Source organism: Rhodnius prolixus, unplaced genomic scaffold (assembly GCF_049639745.1).
Source record: "Rhodnius prolixus isolate KJV_2025 unplaced genomic scaffold, Rpr scaffold_3, whole genome shotgun sequence".
NCBI lineage: Eukaryota > Metazoa > Arthropoda > Insecta > Hemiptera > Reduviidae > Rhodnius > Rhodnius prolixus.
Window position 1 is genome coordinate 37,248,563 of NW_027411603.1, and position 17,536 is coordinate 37,266,098.

Consider the following 17,536-nt stretch of genomic DNA (forward strand, 5'->3'; position numbering starts at 1 on the left):
TATTTTGGCTTGTAAAAGTAAATCTTGATTTAAATTCATTAATCATTTAATAATACTGCGCCCTCTGCTTATCTTCTAAACTGCGTTGGATTTCCTAAATTATCATTTAGTTAGTACCTTAACATATTCGTGTTTCTTTAATGGCTGGTTAAAAGCGAGAAACTGATAGTATAGTAATTGCATCTTATCTGTAAACTACGTGTAATTAAAGCTCTAGGTATCGAAGAAATCGTTCTATGACATAGATTAATTTGGAAATAAGAAGAAAAAGAAAGAGATATAATAACTAATATCAAGCTATCAGCGCAAAACTTCCGATAACGACTGCGATGCTATCTAGAAAAGCATTTCTGTTTCTTATAAAGAAACTTTTCTCTTCAGAAACACACCTTCTTTGAAGATAATATTGGACTATTACCTTAAATGACAGTTGTTCAGATAAAAGCACTTCTAAAGAGGGGATCATGACTTAAAATAACTATTACACGTTAATCGGCAGTACCACGAACGGCGTACCCATCTTTTGTTACACCATCTTGTTAGCAACTTCCGCCAAATCCATAAATCAACTTCTCTATTCTAACTTCTTACTTACCTTTTTAAAACATAAAATTTATGAACTCTTATGAACATTTATAAAGAGTCTTTTGTTCAGTAAAACCAAATTGGGAATTTTTACTTTCTTCCGTCAAAGTAAAGAAGTTTCTAGAAGTATTTATCAAAATGTATTTATTTCTTACTTACATTTTACAGTAAAAGCCTTTCGCTGGAATGGATCCATTAGATTGTCAGAACTATCCTAAAAAGAATTCTCTTAAAAAAATGTTTATTTTTAAATGTTATAGTTTTATTTGGGGTTATATATTTAAAATTTTGAAGAACTACGGTCAGGTATTTTATAAAAAGTTTTAAAAAAATACCATCATTAAATTACTAATTCCGGTTATAAACTTATGAGGTTTTATAGAGATACCACAGTAAATTATAAAGATTTAGTTTCCGTCGTTTTTGTGTTCGCATTGCGGTAATGCATACAAAAATACGCAAACAATTTTCGATAAAACTTTTTTGTAGACTTGGAGGATTTCAAAACAATAACTGTCCCTTGAGAACTCAACTTGATAATGATTTATGTTCTTTTTGCACTGAAAGAAAGAGAAAATAACAAATGAGAAAAACAGAAATGTAAACTCCAGGAATCAAGAAATGTAACGGGGCTTATTTTCATCACCGAGTTTATAAACTGGCTCTTATTAAAGCACAAAGATATGTTAACAAGGTATCTGGTTATAAATTTAGGAATCACAATAATTATTCATGTGAAAATCATTAATATAGTCTGAACATAGGATTTATGACTGTGTTGACTAAATAGTAAATTTAGAACACTGACGGCTGACACCTGGAGCCAATAATAAGTGTGCACCAGTTTCTCCTATAACGGTACCCATGTTGTCGATTCTAAGCTATTAATGTAATGGATAGAAGAATTTAGATGGCGCCTAAATATTTATCGAGTCGTTCTAGAAATTTTCAATTCTAATCTAGTTTGTCAAATCTAAATTTACATTTAAAAAAATACATCTTGTTCTTATTAACAAGTTCAGCTTTCTGTTTCCGTTTCAATAAACAGGATCATGAGTTTTGACTGCATTTAAGCTTTCTGGTTTTTTGTAAGTAGTCTAGCTACTCTTTGTTAGTAGTCTGATAGAACGATTATAGTTTGCTTAACCGACAAAAAAATGTTGCTATGTCCTTAAAAACAGACTAAGTAGTTTTCAGAGAATGTATTGCATATGAGTTTTTGAATAGTTTACCTTAATAACGGAAAATCGAAGTCACAATCACAACTTGATTTACTCGAGAATTAGAGTTTAAGACAAGAATTTATCAATTAGCTGAGTGATTTTTCTGTATAAAGGGATTTTACTTTTTACTTTTATTTATTGATTTATTCTTTTGCAAAAAGAATCTTTTTAACTTGTAAAGTTATCTTCTAATTACTTACTATTTTCGCGAGTTGTTAATTCTTTAGTTTCAATGTAGTTCTCCAAACCTGTAGTTTAGTTTTTTCTAAAAGAATCATTTGCTTCAACTATTTGTCCTCTAATAGAGATTATTGATTAAAATATTTATATCAAACGTTTCTTAGCCTAAACCTCTTTTCAAAAGAAAACCAACAATTTGTTTATAGATAGATAGGTACCATAAAAGAAAAAATTAACAATTTTGAACAATAATAAACAATATGCACAACTTTATTCAAATTTCATGCAAAATATGTACAATTTCTTTATTTTTTAAAGTACTTTATTATTTTTTGTTGGGAATAAATAATGTAACAATATAAAATACAATTTTATTTACAAAACGAATTATGTATATTAAAAAAACAATATTTTAACCCTTAAATATAATATTTACAAAAAAACAATTGACTTTTTTAATAGAGAATTTACTAGACTAGGGAAACTCAGTTAATTCTTAATTTTATTTTTATACGCACAAATTGTAAATAATTGTTGATGGCCAAATTTAAAATATTGTTAATTGTATCACTGAATTTGAATAACCACTGTATATATGAAGTAAATTATCATTGAAAGAAGATTATTGTTTGTAATTTTGTTATACTTAACGTTCATAGCTTTAAATCAAAAGAGTTTATTATAAAATCACATTTAATTTAGTTGAAGCTGGGCTTTACGATCAGTGATCTAACCTTTCCTTGTATGAATAATTAAAATTTTCAAAATTAAACAAAACAAGTAACAAAAATTATATTAATATAAAAAAAAAAAAAATCTATCGTTTACGACGAGCTAGTCCAGCATTTTTCAATACAGAGATAATTCTACTTCTTGGTATTTTTTCAGTTTCACGTTGTGCAACGTGCACTTCACCTGGACCGAACCAGCTTTCCTTGGCCAAAGCTTCGGCAATCCTTGGATTCTTATAGAATGGATTGAGTAAATGTGGTGGAAGTTGTGCTTCAGCTTCAGAATTCAATACAACTTCACGATGTGCTAACGGTCTGGTTGGATCGTGATATGGTATGGGTTGTTGTTGTTGCAATGGTGGCGGTTGGATTGCTACAGATAACTGTGGAAACAATATCTGGCCTCCAGCTAAGTTTGTCCATGCTAAGCAGGCCAGCGCCAAGCACAGTGTCTGGTGATACATCTTCCTGTAAAAGAATTATACGCTACAGTTATTGTTAGTTTAAAGACATGAAACAAAAAGTAAATCAACAGGAGTTATTTATCCTCATTGTGTTTGGATAGTCGCCTTTTTTAAATGAACTAGGGTATTAAAGTTAGGGACATTAAATGTGTACTTCGCACAAGTATTTATTTAGCCTATCTGAAGGGCGGTCATTAGATACGTCCAATCTATTACGAAACATTCACAAGTAAGTTTCTTTCTAACACTAGAATTTAATTTATCCGTCAAAGGATATCCTTGTATATACGTCTTAATAAAAATTAAAATTAGTCCGTGAACTTGTCTCCTGGCCTTGTCAATTTTTAAGACAGACAAAATGATTAAATCAATATTTAAGATAGAGTTACTAACAAATAGAAACCTTTCAAGGTGACAGCTGATAGACACATTCTTTACTAATTTCGAAAGATACCGATTCATATTATAGTTGCAATGGAGATGTAGGGCTCCCAATCGCAAGAAGAGTGAAATTGTATATGGCTAATTCAACTCTGGACCAACAACATCCAACTTTTATGATGACTACCATTTGCTAGCATGTTCCATAGTTTTAAGAAACACGAAGTATTATTCAATCATGCAACGTAGTTTACCTTACTTTCTACTTCAAAATAAGGAAACTAAGCTTTAAAATAATTTTATCAAACTTTCTTATAAAACTGACGATTTTTTGAGTAAATGAAGTAAGGATATTGATGTTTATGAAGGATGCAGCACAAATCTACACAGGAAATTTCTTTCAAGTGCTATTTCAGTGTATTGTACGGTTTTACAAACTGTAACCAGTTAGTGAGTATTACTTGTATCTGAAGAAAAATTTAAACTAGAACGTTTGGAATTGTGAGAAAATAAATCTACCGCAGATTTTTTTGTCTTAAAAGCTTCAAGTTAAAAACGTGCTATTTTTAAATTAAACAATTTAATTCAATAAAAATGATAAGAAACCTCGAGAGCCCAGTCGCGTGGAGAAGGACAAATCCAGTTAAGCAATCACAGCTTCCCAACGTGCAGTGATTTTAAATATCTAGGGTCACTTGTTACAAACAATAATGACATAACCGCAGAAATAAAGGGCGAGAATAGTGGCAGGAAACAGGTGCCTCTTCGCTATTCAAAAGGTTTTGCGGTTTAAGGATTTGTCCCGCAAGGCTAAGATAATAGCCTATAAAACGATAATCAGAGCCATCATCACATACGTCAGCGAAACCTGGGTGCGAATCCTTTCAGCAAAGAAAGTGAAAAGATACTCGGGGTTTGGGAAAGAAAAATATTAAGAAAGATATTTGGCCCGAAGTGCGAGAATGGCGTCTGGAAAATCTGAAAGAACCACGAATTGATGGAATTGTTTGGAGAACCAGACATAGTCGCCCAAATAAAGAAGGGGAGATTGAGATGGTTGGGACACTTGGAGAAGATGCCTGCGGGAAGGGTGCCCTGAAAACTGTTAAAAACCTAGGAGGCAGTAGAATTCGAGGGCGCCCTCGACTTAGATGGCTGGATGATGTGGAGGAAGATCTTCGTCGGGCTGGAGTTAGAAGATGGCGCCTTAAGGCCGCAGACCGGAGCGGATGGGGGCAGCTTGTTGAGGAGGTCCAGGTCCTACTTTAAGGAATGTGGCACCAGATAGTAAGTAAGTAAGTAAAAATGATGAGACAAAATGATTACCAATCATCAGGAGACATTTTTATGAATGACAATAAAAATTCATAGATTACTCTTTCATAAAAAATGAAAATTTTCACATCATGAAGAAAAGGACGGTATTAAAAAGAACTAGCAAGTTGATGAAGTCCATCTGATAGGATGGTTATAAATCTAAAGAGTTTACGGGAGCACAGAAGGCGCGGTGCATGGAAAGTAGAAAAAGACAGATCTAGAGAGAATTTACACATACGCTCTAACATCGCCAGGTTAACCAGCTCGCAAGTACCCACTGTTACTACCAAATCCAAACTGTTATATAATCACTTTCTACACCTGATTTAGTACGCAAACATTCTCTTAACATCGCTAAATTAATTCAGCTTAAAAAAAAGAAGCATTTTTTTTAAAATTTATATGTGCACCATAAAGACTATAATATCACAAGGCAGCAAAATTTGTGCTAGAAATATTTTAGTTAGCTTGTTTAGTTTAAAACTCTTCATTATCTGAGGTCATTGGCATCCGTAGTCTTTTTCAGTGCATTGCTGTCCTCTGGAAGCGTTTCCAAATTCAGACTCTTTCTCGTCATCTAAATTAATACTTGTTTTAATCCGGAAAATAAAACGATATTTCTTTTTTTCTTCCGGTGATACAAAATGAAAAAGTGATTTTAGAAAAGTCTTTCACAAAATGGACCACACTTATTTTGGTACTTGTTGTTATCATTAGCCTAAAATCCTCCCTTTGTCTGGGTTTCTTGTCTGGAATGCCTACTACCTAAGATTGAGATGATGTTGAGGTGAGAAGAGCTCTCAGGCAATCTTCAGGTACATTCTGGGCGATTCTTGATCGAGAATACACCGCGGCTGATAGGAAATATCTACTGCCCTTGAAACGCAATTATTTCCTTGTCTTGCGAGATACACGATCATCTCTTTAGCCTACAATATTCAAAGCAGTGCACACATCAATTAGGTAACTCGTTGCGAGTCTCCTACTCGGTTACGACTGCACTGCCCATGCCGAATCAATCTGACATTGCACAGAGTTCCTGCGATAGATTAAGGCAGGAGAAAGAGAAAATAGCCACTTGAATTATCTTTGATTGCGTTAGTGGAGATAATAACGCAAAAGCGGCTGGATTTATAACGATCTTAACTTGTTGAGGAAGTCTAAGTCGACTATTCAATAGGCTGAAACCACTTTCAAGGTAAGTAAAAAGAAAGTGCGCCGCCTTAGGATGAAGAAGTGTAGTTAAGAAGTCAGTCGAAGCACTGAAATATTTTAAGCAATCAGAGATGAGAAAAAACAGGCAGTAGTTGCAGTTAGACTGGTCATTTAACATTAATAACAATTGGTAGTTGAAATAGGGAGGAAATAATAATGTGGTCACTTTAAACAAGTCCATCCTCAATGTCTCTACTTCTTTTTCTTTTTACTCATTACTGAACCTGCGGCACTCAAGTTCATTTTGCCAAGCAGGTTCCGATGACAAAATTAACTTTTAAAGATGTTATTTCAGTAACATAAATGAAGGAAATTTTGTCGCATTAAAGTCAAAATATTAATTATAAAAGAAAGTTTGAAGAATAAGTCTTTTAATTCAATAAGCACTTCGAATGTCACGGTCACGAGCGTTCATAATAATTCTACGAGAGGTTAGGGTTTAAGTTTTACAAACTTAAGCTAACTGTTGCTAAAATCCTAATTGTTATCCACTTGTTGCATGCAAATTACATTTAAAGATAAAAATTTAGGAATTACACAGATTTTACATCACATTAAATTTCACTATTTTAATTAAAACACAACTGCGAAACACTTGATGTTTACGGAAGAGAGAAACAAAAAATAAAAACACTTGGTAGAAGAACTAACGTAGAGGGAGATAACACACGAGGGCAGCATGAGGTAACACTTTAATTATTTGGAATTCCAAGGTGACGTAATTGGACTCGGTAAAGTAGTCAACTTATATTTCGATTAGTCTAACAAAATTATTTTTCGAAAAAGTTTTTTCTTTTTAATGGATGTAAATTTGTGAGTTTTAGTTACTTACTGTGGGGTTTGTTTGAAAGTAAGACTTGCAAGTAAGAGTGATGTGTGGTACTAATGCAATCTAAGAAACTCATAAGAATATATATATTATAACTGAGATGGAGAGGGGACTTTGAGGGTGTAGCTGCTGGCCTTAACGGACCTTCAGTATCGCCTCAAGGGCGCGCCACTTTCAGCCCATTTCTTAAAAATCCCAATCTAGTACAGTGTTATATTTTTTTCCTGTCAGGAAGTATTCCCATAGCTTGTCCAGTTCAGTGTTCAAAATGAGGTCAGACATAATATCCCCAAACGCTAAAGCTTTAAGGTAATATCCAGCAATCAATTAGAAGTAGTTACAGCGCATTCAGCCAAAATAAGAGGTAATATTTTCAATTTATTAAAATCTTCTTCAATGTTCCACCATTAAGTACGATATATTATAATTAAGTTACTCATACTCAAGAAGTTTTTACTTTTTTTGGCATCCTAAGATTGGGTGTGTTTTTGGATTTGCGTCGCCGTTGCACGGGACCTCTGGTCCACTCTAAGGAATCTATAACTAGTGGAGAAACTTTGAAAGTGAATAGCAAAGGTTATTGATCTTCTGAAGCTTCAAATAAAATGTAAGGTTAAGATCCGTTATCGAAAGTGAAGCAGAATTTATTTTATTTCCAGCAGTTCCTCTCTTATTGCTCAGCGAATTGAGCGTTTTACGTACGCATTTATGTATTTTGATCAATTGAATTATTTTACGTTTTTCCAGTATGGTAGGCACAAACAACAATCATATTATGTGTTGAATATATATTCATTAATTCATTCAATCGAAAAGTAAATCAAAACAACGTACTCATCCACATATTTATGAGATTCAGAAATTCATTTTACGATATGCAGTTAACGTAAATTATTAATACTTCAAGAGTATTTTGCTTACACATCATAAAACAATTATGAGACAATTAGATTACAAAAAGTATTATAAGTCTCCGTACAAAAAAATGCTGTAATAAATAAGTAGTAGCATTTTGTAAAATTAATGGAAAGAGATAAAAATATTTTGACGAAAATAACAGTACGACCATTACTAGAAGTGTGGACACATGTTTTAAAGTAAATAAGGCCAATTACCAAACGTATCTCTTCGTCTGGTTATCATTACCGGCTACTAAATAGGGATTGACTCCAGATTTCCAATTGGGTTTGAATCCACCTACCGCACTCTTTATCTTCATGTGAGCTTTTTCCTATTGACTAATCCGGTAAAGTAACAAGAGAACAGTATTCGGAGGCGGACAGTACACTGAAAAAGGCTCCAGTCGCCAATGTTCTCATATTGACAATATATCGTTACTAATTAATAGATTAAATAGATTTTACGACTAGAAAACTCAAGGAATCACTTCCATCATATTGCAAAAACGTCTTCACTTGAGCTACAAGTAAAATTAATGAAATTTCAGATAACTTTATCAGAGAGAGTTTGTGCTCAAGGAAAGAAAGAAAAGTATTAACTATTAATCTAATAAAGCGGTTACTTTTATGTAAAAAGCTCCAAAGTGTTAAATTTAAATTAACATTTTCAGTCTTATTCAATTTTGCTATTAAATTTTTAATTTCTATAGCATTGACATTAGATATACCACCGTTATGGTAGTTACACGATTCTACTGTTGGAAGAATATTTGTGACGAAAATGCTAATTTTTAAGAAGATCTGAGAATTGAAGTGGTGACTCTTAGGAAGTTTTTTTAATTTCAAGAAATAGACTTTAAATCGTTATCTTTGTAACAACTTTTGTTACTTTATAAACAAGATCTGTCTCTGAAAATATTTGCCTTGATGGACTGTTGATATCAGTGATAATTCTTGTATTTAATTGTTCTATGTTCAAAAATAAGCTTACATTAACTAATTAATTTAATCATTAATGTTGTAATCGGCGATTAACCAACTCTATGAGTGCATTTATTTCTTTCCAAAAAATCACTTATTCATTAAATGTTCAATTTCTTTCATTTCAGACATAGAAAAAAAGGAAAGTTTGTGAAAGTATTTTTAGCAAAATTACAAAACAAAAGACAAAGAGATACAAAAACATATCAAATAACATAGTAAATAAAATTTATAAAGCTGGTGGGTACTTCTTGTTTGTTTTGTTTTTTTTTGAGTTTAAATTATCTGCAAGGATCAAACTTGTATCTCACATCTTTTATGAAATGAATACAAAACTTCAAATCAGAATAATTATTAGTATATTACCAGTGAACTCAGATAAAAATCTATTATCTTTCAAAAGCCTTATACAATTGTACTAGCTATCAATTTTAATAAGAATTTCAGAATAACGAGCACAATAATTCTAGGTTAGTAATTCACACAGCTGTAAGGTATTTGAATTTTTATTTTTATAGAAGTTATCACAATTTATAGAAAATACCAGCATTTTGTACTCAGAGATAACTTCTACTGATGGTAATGTTGTAATATCTATTCCACTTTTCTAGTTATTTCTTTGTGTAGTATGTACAGTTTTAACCTATTTATTCATATTCCTTTTCTTCAGTTTTGTTGAACCGAACTCTCAGCGTACTTGTTCTTGATCAAATAATGAGAAGATTTGATTAAATTCTAGAAGAGTTTTTAATTGTCACTATTCTAAAGTTGATAAAGTTTTTGAACACTCAGATCAAGTGGATAATTACCAGATCGTTGCTCTCATTTTCAGCGCCTTTACATGAGTAAGTATAGATCATTTTATATACATATGTAACCAAAGAGGGACCTTGGTTCTTCTTTCACTTAGTAAAGAGTAAAGATTGCAATCATACTACTTTTTACTGAATAACACGTAAATGTGGTCGCATGAAAAAATATTTACAGTGTATGGTTTTGTGTATGTTAGTAAGAAGGAATGTTTAATGAATTTTATTCCGTTTTAATAAAGTACTTCAGCACATTACTAAAGATGTTTCAGTTTTAGCATGTATTATCTCAAAAATGTCTCTAACGGCTTTCTTTAAACAATTTTTTGAGCTAAAAATTAATCACTTTTATTCAAAAGACTTCCTAAGAAATTAGCTTTTCTTACTGTTTTAGAGAAACTGTTGTAAGATTGCTAGAAATTCTAGTTTTACGAAATAGCTTTTCAGAATCCTCTCGAAAAGGACCTGCATAGATTGTCTTTAAAATTAGTTCCAATTATCTATGATTTTTTTATTTAAAACATTTATTTTTGTTTTAATGAGTGATTTCAGTTGGTTCCTGGATACAGAGTGTTCGTCAGACTCTTTTCAAACCTACGAAAGAAGCAACTTCACCATTCCAATCTAATTTATTTGAGCGAAACGTTTCTACAAATTGTAAGAGAAAGTTTGTGAAGAAGAGGTGCTGTCAAAGTGGAGATGGATGAGAGGTAGGAGTACTTTTATAGATAAGAGGCCATCTGTGCGCCAACCGGGGACAGATGTTACCCATAACCGAACAGCATCAAATGAAAAGAAACTCTAAGAACACCAATAAATAAAGTCATGGTTGGAGCACTCTCATTGGCTTTCACTAACCTAAATTTAAGGAATTCAATTTCCTGAAAAAGTGGCAAAAGATTTTTTAAAAACACTTTATCGTGATGTAGTGGACCAAAAATGTTTTCTTCCCCATGATCGTAATTAGTTTCACTTATGAGAATGTTGGATTTTGGTAAATTAAGAACAGAGAATGACAGTTCTACGTGTGCAATGTAAATAATCTGATCATTTCATCTTGCGAACAATGGAAATGTTATTTATTGAACATGGTAATTGCAAGTCCAGAAGTGACGAGTTATGTATAAGAGAGCCGCTAAGAAAATTTCATTTGGGTTTATTTTCCTGGTTTAATAGAGGGTATTGAGACGTGATTGTGATAGTGTTCAAGTTAACCAGAGCGTACTTATTGTGGTTTTATTCGATAATTAGTGTTCAACTCTAAAATACCTAGGAATTCCTCGAAAAACTTTCAAAGTGATAAAAGAAAATATTAAAGACTTATTTTAATTACTTATTTAACTTTCAATTAGCTACTGTTGTTAATTTTCTCAAAATAAATCACAGATCTATTTTAAAATATGAAAACGGATCTCGTCGTGAACTTTGACATTATCAATTCCACAATTCCCTCTAATTCTTTTATAAGTACAAAATCGAACACTAATCTATTGATTGTAATTCACTATAATTGAATTCTACCTTGAAACTGGCAAGGTGATGATATCATTAATGCTATTGACCTTGCGAATTTCCAGAATGAATCAAAGAGAACTTACTAAAAAGAGGAAGGTATCGAAGTGTCTGTTTAAACAATAATCTTTAACTAACGAAAATAAAGATCCAAAAACAATGAAGAATACAATGAATTGCCTTAGAATTCAAAATATCTTTCTAAGAAAAAAGTAAACAGATAGTTTAGTATTTATTTAACAACAATGCGAAGAAGAGAGTACAGTCAATTACATCTCGAGCGAATGAAGAAATCTGAATTTGTTTTTAGTTTCTTCGATAACATTCTAAAATATGGAAACGTTCCAAATAAAGTAATAAAATTTTGAAGCCACTAAATTATTTTGAACTATATTTATTTAACCATGTTAAAATAGTAAATAAAAACTATCTGACATTTTCAACACGGAGCTAGATAATTTACAAGAAACTGAACACCTGTAATGGTGACCTATATGAACCTACATAAACAAGATTTGGAGAGTTAATCTATGATATCTAACTATTAGATGCGCTACTCTTAAAGGAATCTTCGATTATTTCTATCTGGGGAGATAGAAAATGTTTTGGTAACCTTCTCTGGATAAGATAGTTCCAGCAAATAAACTGCTGCCACTTAAAAGGATGAAAGTAAAATTGGTTCTCCATACAGAGAAATAAAAGATTTACGAATTCTTATAGTTTTCGTCTAAAATAGAAGTAGTCCTGCTTAATTTGTCAAAATTTAACACTTGTCAGCAAATCATTACAATCTTGTTTTCATGGGTCATTTAAGCAAACTTTAATCGTTCCTTTTCAACATATTTAAGGTTAATTTAACAAATCTTTCAAAATTCTGACGGAAATTGGTAGCCAAAATAAGGGCTATCTCGTCAGTGAATCCGGGCATATTTGTGTTACTGAAACAATGAGGCCTTGAAAGGGCCGATTACAGTTTTCAAAAGACCTTTGAATCTTTAAACAAACCATGGTCCAGCGGTGGTCGGCGAAACAGTTTTATTAACAACTATTCTCCTAAACTTACTGCGGCATTACTCTTTAGCTAGTGGGCAGCCCTTAGGATGATCGACGGCCAGCCTTTTTTCTGGTCATTGTAGATTGAATAAAATAAACTTGTGCATGTATTATGAATCAGCACTGCACCTTTTGTTCAATGCAAAGAACTAGTTTGGCTGAGAGTTTGTCCCTTCAGGGTAGAAAAATCCAAGTATTCACCTATTACTCTTCATCAGAAGTCTAAGTCTAGTTACACAGGCAATGGGTTACTGGATGGGTTACTCTGATCAGCGGGTGCCAGAATAGAACCTCATGGTACAGGTAGCGTTTGCTTTCTGGCCAACTCTGGTGGAATCTAATCTAGGTTACTTTCCTCAAAAGTGTGCAAACTTCTGATTCATTTGTCTCTTAAATCTCGTCATCATCATATTCAAAGGAAGAGTACTCGTAACTCAAATATATCATTTGATATTGAGATTATTACTCTTTATAAAGGACTAACAATGTTTTCTTTAATTTAGTTGCAGGTGTGTTGATTTGTTTTTCTCCTCATGTTGTACTGGTGCTGATATCTTATAGTGACTATCTTTTTCATCCTTTTCGAATTGGTTGGCTAGGATTTACGTAGTCAAGACAGTGTCATGATATTTAACTGCTCAAGGAACGGTTTTTCGTTTTCGTACAACTTATTTTCTTTTGTTTTGCACAGCATTGCTTTAACTGCCCTTTTTGCAGTTTGAAAGTTTTGATTGTAACAAATGCAGACTCCTATAGCTCATTGTAGAGTGAAAGTTATTCTGATAAATTAGGAAAGACTATTGCTCAAAAAAGTCCACATGGATTGAATGTCTATTAACAGTATAACTCCTAGAACAGTTTCATCTTGACCTTCACACAGTTTCACAATAATTACACTGAAATCTGAGAAAAATAATTTTTTGTGAATATATAATACTAGTTATTTTAGTTTTATTTAGTTAATTATTTATTTTGGGGGGGGGGGGCTTCGACTGCTGGGTCTTTAGAGCCCCATTACAGTTCTAATTTTCTAAATAGTTATTTAATTAATTCAAATTAGCGAGTAAGCAGAACAATTCCAAACTAATATTATTTACTCAGCCGGCAACCTCTCTAACCTACTTATTAAAATTGAAATGACTAATATCAAGATAAGGATATTTATATATATCATAATAGTTTATTGTTCTGTTATTGCAGTGTATTAATCTCTATGGTAAGATATGTATTTTACAATAAAAGAAATAATAAATTCTAAAATTCTAGATTAAAAAAACAAAATGCACAACATAAACTATAAAAGTACCTTTAAATACTATAAGAGTGGCCTAACATTATGGACTGGTGGGTGACATTTTACATGCAGTTTATCCATGGTCAGTAGAGTGGTTTCAAGGCGTTACATTCGTTGCAGTAAATTATTCTGTAAATCTTTTTATGTATTCACATTTAACACTATTTTCAGGAATGTAGAAATATTTGTCTCAATAGTGTATTGTAAAATCCAGTAAGTTCACGACATTATCATACAAGTAAGATTCAAATATCTGTTTACAAGTCGTGATTTGTTTCTTAACGAGTTACTTTCAACGTTAATGCAACAGTATCTCTTAGTTTAATGAATTATAAAGTAAAGTTGCATCTTAGGATTAGAAAGTATAGAGAGAAACTAACAAACTTACTGTTATTGACAAACTTCTTCCAGTCTAGAATTGCGATTTTAAATTAATTTGGAACATTCTGAAGGCGTTTTACATTGCGTTTCTATCAATCCTCTTATACTAAATAGTAAGCTTATAAACGATTTTTCTTAATTATGACTGAAGACTGCTACTTTCTTAACTATCACTAAAGATGCAGGAACTTGCCTGAAAAATGTCCCCCCCAAAAAAGAGTCTTTCCTAAATATTGTTTTTAAGATTTATTTTGTGTTCTTCTTTGCTAGCTTAAGAAAAATATTTGAAAGAAGTTATCAAGAAAATTTCAATTTGAAGATTTAGTAATTTTCATTCATGAAAATGCTGTCGGCTACACAAATCATTGTCTAATTTAACATTCAGCTGCACCAGCTAAGTGAGTAATGTATATAATTACAACAAAGTTTGAAGTAGTTTGGCAAAGGAAAAATTCTATCTACAAAGAATCTATTAAATACTACTATTAGGCTGCTCGTAAAATGCAATGGATTTCTTAAATTAATACAGTAAATTATAAAAATAAAATAGAGAATGAAATAGCTCCTTATTTTTTTTCCTTTGCCTAAGAGCATCTTGCTTCTGAGTAACCTTTAAATTTTACTGAAGTTATCCAAATTATTGGTATCTTATTGATGTATGGTTAGATAAGTGCTTGTTAAAATTAAGTTATTCTAGACTCTCACTATTAGCACCGATAATTTCCTCCAGTCAGTGATTAAAAATTATTTCTTATTAATAGCAATAAATATTTAGTGAAGTTAAACAACCCTTGGTCCTCATCAGCGGCAATATTTTACTGCAAGCTTCATTCATTATGCTGTACTCTTTACTCAGAGATTGTTGCCATAAAATGTCTTTAGAGCAACGAATACTTTCTTTGTTACGCTCTAAATAATGGGAGTGCTGCAAGAACTTACAAGAATTCATCCTTAGAAGTCGAAGAATATCTTTATTTTAAAACATATTTCTTTTACAAAATTATTTTTTTATAATATTTTACATTTAGATTTTTATTCTTATGACATTATTTTTTTTAAACATCATTTGGAATCAGATGAAAAAAAACTTGTTTAGATATTTGATATTAAAAAGTCAAGGTTGGATGACACACTCTGTACCATCACTTTTTTCTTGGACGACAAATACCAGTAACTGGACACGTTCTACAAACACAGTTTGGTGTTATGTATCGCAGATAATGAAAAATATCTTACCAACGATTTTATATCAAATATCAAGAGTGCATTTACTTTTTTCCACCTCCTACAGGCTTTATATAGTGTTAGGTGGCACTTTAATACAAAGTTAACATTTAGCTTTGGTAATGATACTGGAAAGTTTTATTAATTAAAAGTAGAATTGTTGATAAATAATACTGCACTCTAAACGACATATCGCGTGTCGGTCTATTATTTATTATTTATCGATCTGATGTGTAATTCGATCAAAAAAGTCTAAATTGATGATGTAGGGGTGAAGAGTCAGCAAATAAGTGAAATAAATTGTTCAAATCATAACTGGGGTCGCATTCGTTGGTAAGAGTTCTTATCGCTAGGCCACCGAAAGCGCAAAATAATAGATAAAAATGCTTGACCTATACCTTCTTATTCCTAGTCGGATAATCTATGAAAATCAGAATTGAAGTATTTTTGAGTTTCGAGTTTTAGGCTTTTCACTTTGTAAAAAATAAAAAATGCACCAGAACAACCAATCGCACATTAAAATTTAACCAATTTTTTGTAGAGGTGTAAACCAGAGGGTCCAAAACGCTGCTCATAGTTTTTACTGTTGCAGGTGTACACGATAACCTCTCTCTCAGAAGCTCTCAGTTTTTCTTGACGGTGAATCATACTGGAGTACAAACTTTTAAGAAACGTTATCAAGTAGCATTTGTTTCGTCAATTTATTACTTTAATGTTCATTGTAGCTAATCTCCACATGCTACGGCGTAATGATGATGATATTCATCATAAGAAGAACGCACGCAATTCACTAATTCAACCATTTTTCTTAAAGTACGTCTCCTCATCACATTCCAATCTATCATCACTTAAATAGTTATTATCCGTGAAATACAGTTGTGCACCAGAAACCTAATATTACCAAGGACAACTGCACAAAATTAACACTAGCTAGTTAAAATAAACATTTTTGATGAACTCTTCCAATTAACTCCTTTTAAAAGTAAAGTAATACCTACTGTTTCAGGTGTATAGTAAATTTATCAACTATAAGCCAGCTGGTCAGTGGCCAATAGCTACCATACATTATTAATTTTTTTCATTTTACACAAAAAATAAAATATAAAGCCGGTAATCGAACTCTGTACCACGTAGCTTTATGGTTACATTCAATTTTAGAGCTTGAAAGATGGATCATAAAGAAATCTGTAATTTATTAGAAAAATAAATTCGTCGTACTATCAGTTTAACTTTTAACTAATTGACTTTTAAATAGAATAAACTTTATTAATAAATGAACAGAAGCAACGAAGAATATTAATGTTATAAAATAGTTTATGTGATGGCCAACTATTCATTACAATTAGCTTTATGATGGCATTAAATAATTGATAAAACTAGCCTATAAATTTATACCGATATAAAGTAATAACGTTATAGAACCAAGCAGAGTAATGGTAATTAAAAATAGCCTCGCAATTAAACATTTTTTATGATTTCTTTTTTGTATTACGTTATTTTCTGCAGTTTTGAGCATGAATTATTCTGTTGCTTTTAAAATTTAAAATTGATTTAAAATAGACTGCATAGTCTTTATTTATACAAGCATAATGATAAATTTCAAAATTGTTTTAGCTGAATAAAGATAAATCTCATGGGAGTCTCATCTGGAAGAGTTCATGCTAAAGCATAAATCGTAGAAAATATAGTTCACAAAACAAAATAAATTGACTTAAATATAGATATAAATCAAATAATATTACCCGTAACAAGATAGTAAGTAACAAGATAAAAGTATGATTTACTTTTATTATCATCCATAAAAGTATTGATCAAAACTGCATATATTTCACTTTGCAATAGAATTAAACAAAATATCTTAGCTAAAAAGATCATAATTTTTAATAATTAATGATAGGTAAGATCTGTAGTTATCAAAACAAAAACATTTAGTGGGAATGCAATAAAGATTTCAAATAGCAACAAATCCTAGCTGTACATTTATGGAAAACAATAATTCTACATCTCTGAATGATTTCTGACAAAGAAATAAGTATTTATGGCAATATTTGAAGTATATATCGATTTCAGAGAAAATAGAAAAAGGGAATATATCAATAAATAGCAATCCCATAATCTATCTGATTGACTAAAAACTGACTTTAGTTGTAAGTCTCTATACAGTAGTCAACAATACAGTTCAATTAGCACCGATTCTGATTAAATGGCCAACATTAGTTCAAAGGAACGTTTCTCAGTGTTAAATCATTCTGCTTCGCTCACTCCAATTAATAAAGGATATTTGGAAATTGAATTGAAACAAATCCTTAACCTGGTGAAGATTGCAAAGAGAGAAGAGAATACTTTACTTCTAATACGGTCTGAAATTAAGATTAATTAAACCATCTCCCAATTTAAAGCATGATCTTATTTGTTATATTGAATTTATATCAAATTAGATAACTACTCTCTTTCAAAT

At 31.5% G+C, this 17,536-nt stretch overlaps 1 protein-coding gene and 1 long non-coding RNA gene across 8 annotated transcripts in view; one reads left to right on the forward strand and one right to left on the reverse strand.

The window, feature by feature from the left end:
• Window positions 1-2,242: 2,242 nt before the first annotated feature.
• LOC141452447 (uncharacterized) overlaps window positions 2,243-17,536 on the reverse strand; it is a 58,365-nt gene continuing 43,071 nt past the window's right edge. For 3 of the 5 annotated variants that reach the window (XM_074124607.1, XM_074124610.1, XM_074124608.1), the window contains one exon: window positions 2,243-3,187. In XM_074124607.1, coding sequence (XP_073980708.1) covers window positions 2,806-3,187 — 382 coding nt within the window. In that variant the 3' untranslated portion in view covers window positions 2,243-2,805. Of the gene's footprint in view, window positions 3,188-5,119; window positions 6,783-6,928; window positions 6,990-17,536 lie in introns of those variants that run through there. The other 2 variants (XM_074124609.1, XM_074124611.1) reach the window with 2 other exon arrangements.
• On the forward strand, window positions 8,988-16,301 carry LOC141452448 (uncharacterized). Of its 3 annotated transcripts, XR_012457412.1 has the most exons (7): window positions 8,988-9,384; window positions 9,476-9,650; window positions 10,167-10,324; window positions 11,192-13,604; window positions 14,125-14,252; window positions 15,671-15,891; window positions 16,085-16,301. It is a non-coding gene; the product is annotated as an uncharacterized lncRNA (long non-coding RNA). The 3 variants fall into 3 exon arrangements; XR_012457413.1 differs by lacking the exon at window positions 15,671-15,891 and having other exon boundaries at window positions 8,989-9,384; XR_012457414.1 differs by lacking the exon at window positions 16,085-16,301 and having other exon boundaries at window positions 8,989-9,275; window positions 15,671-16,078.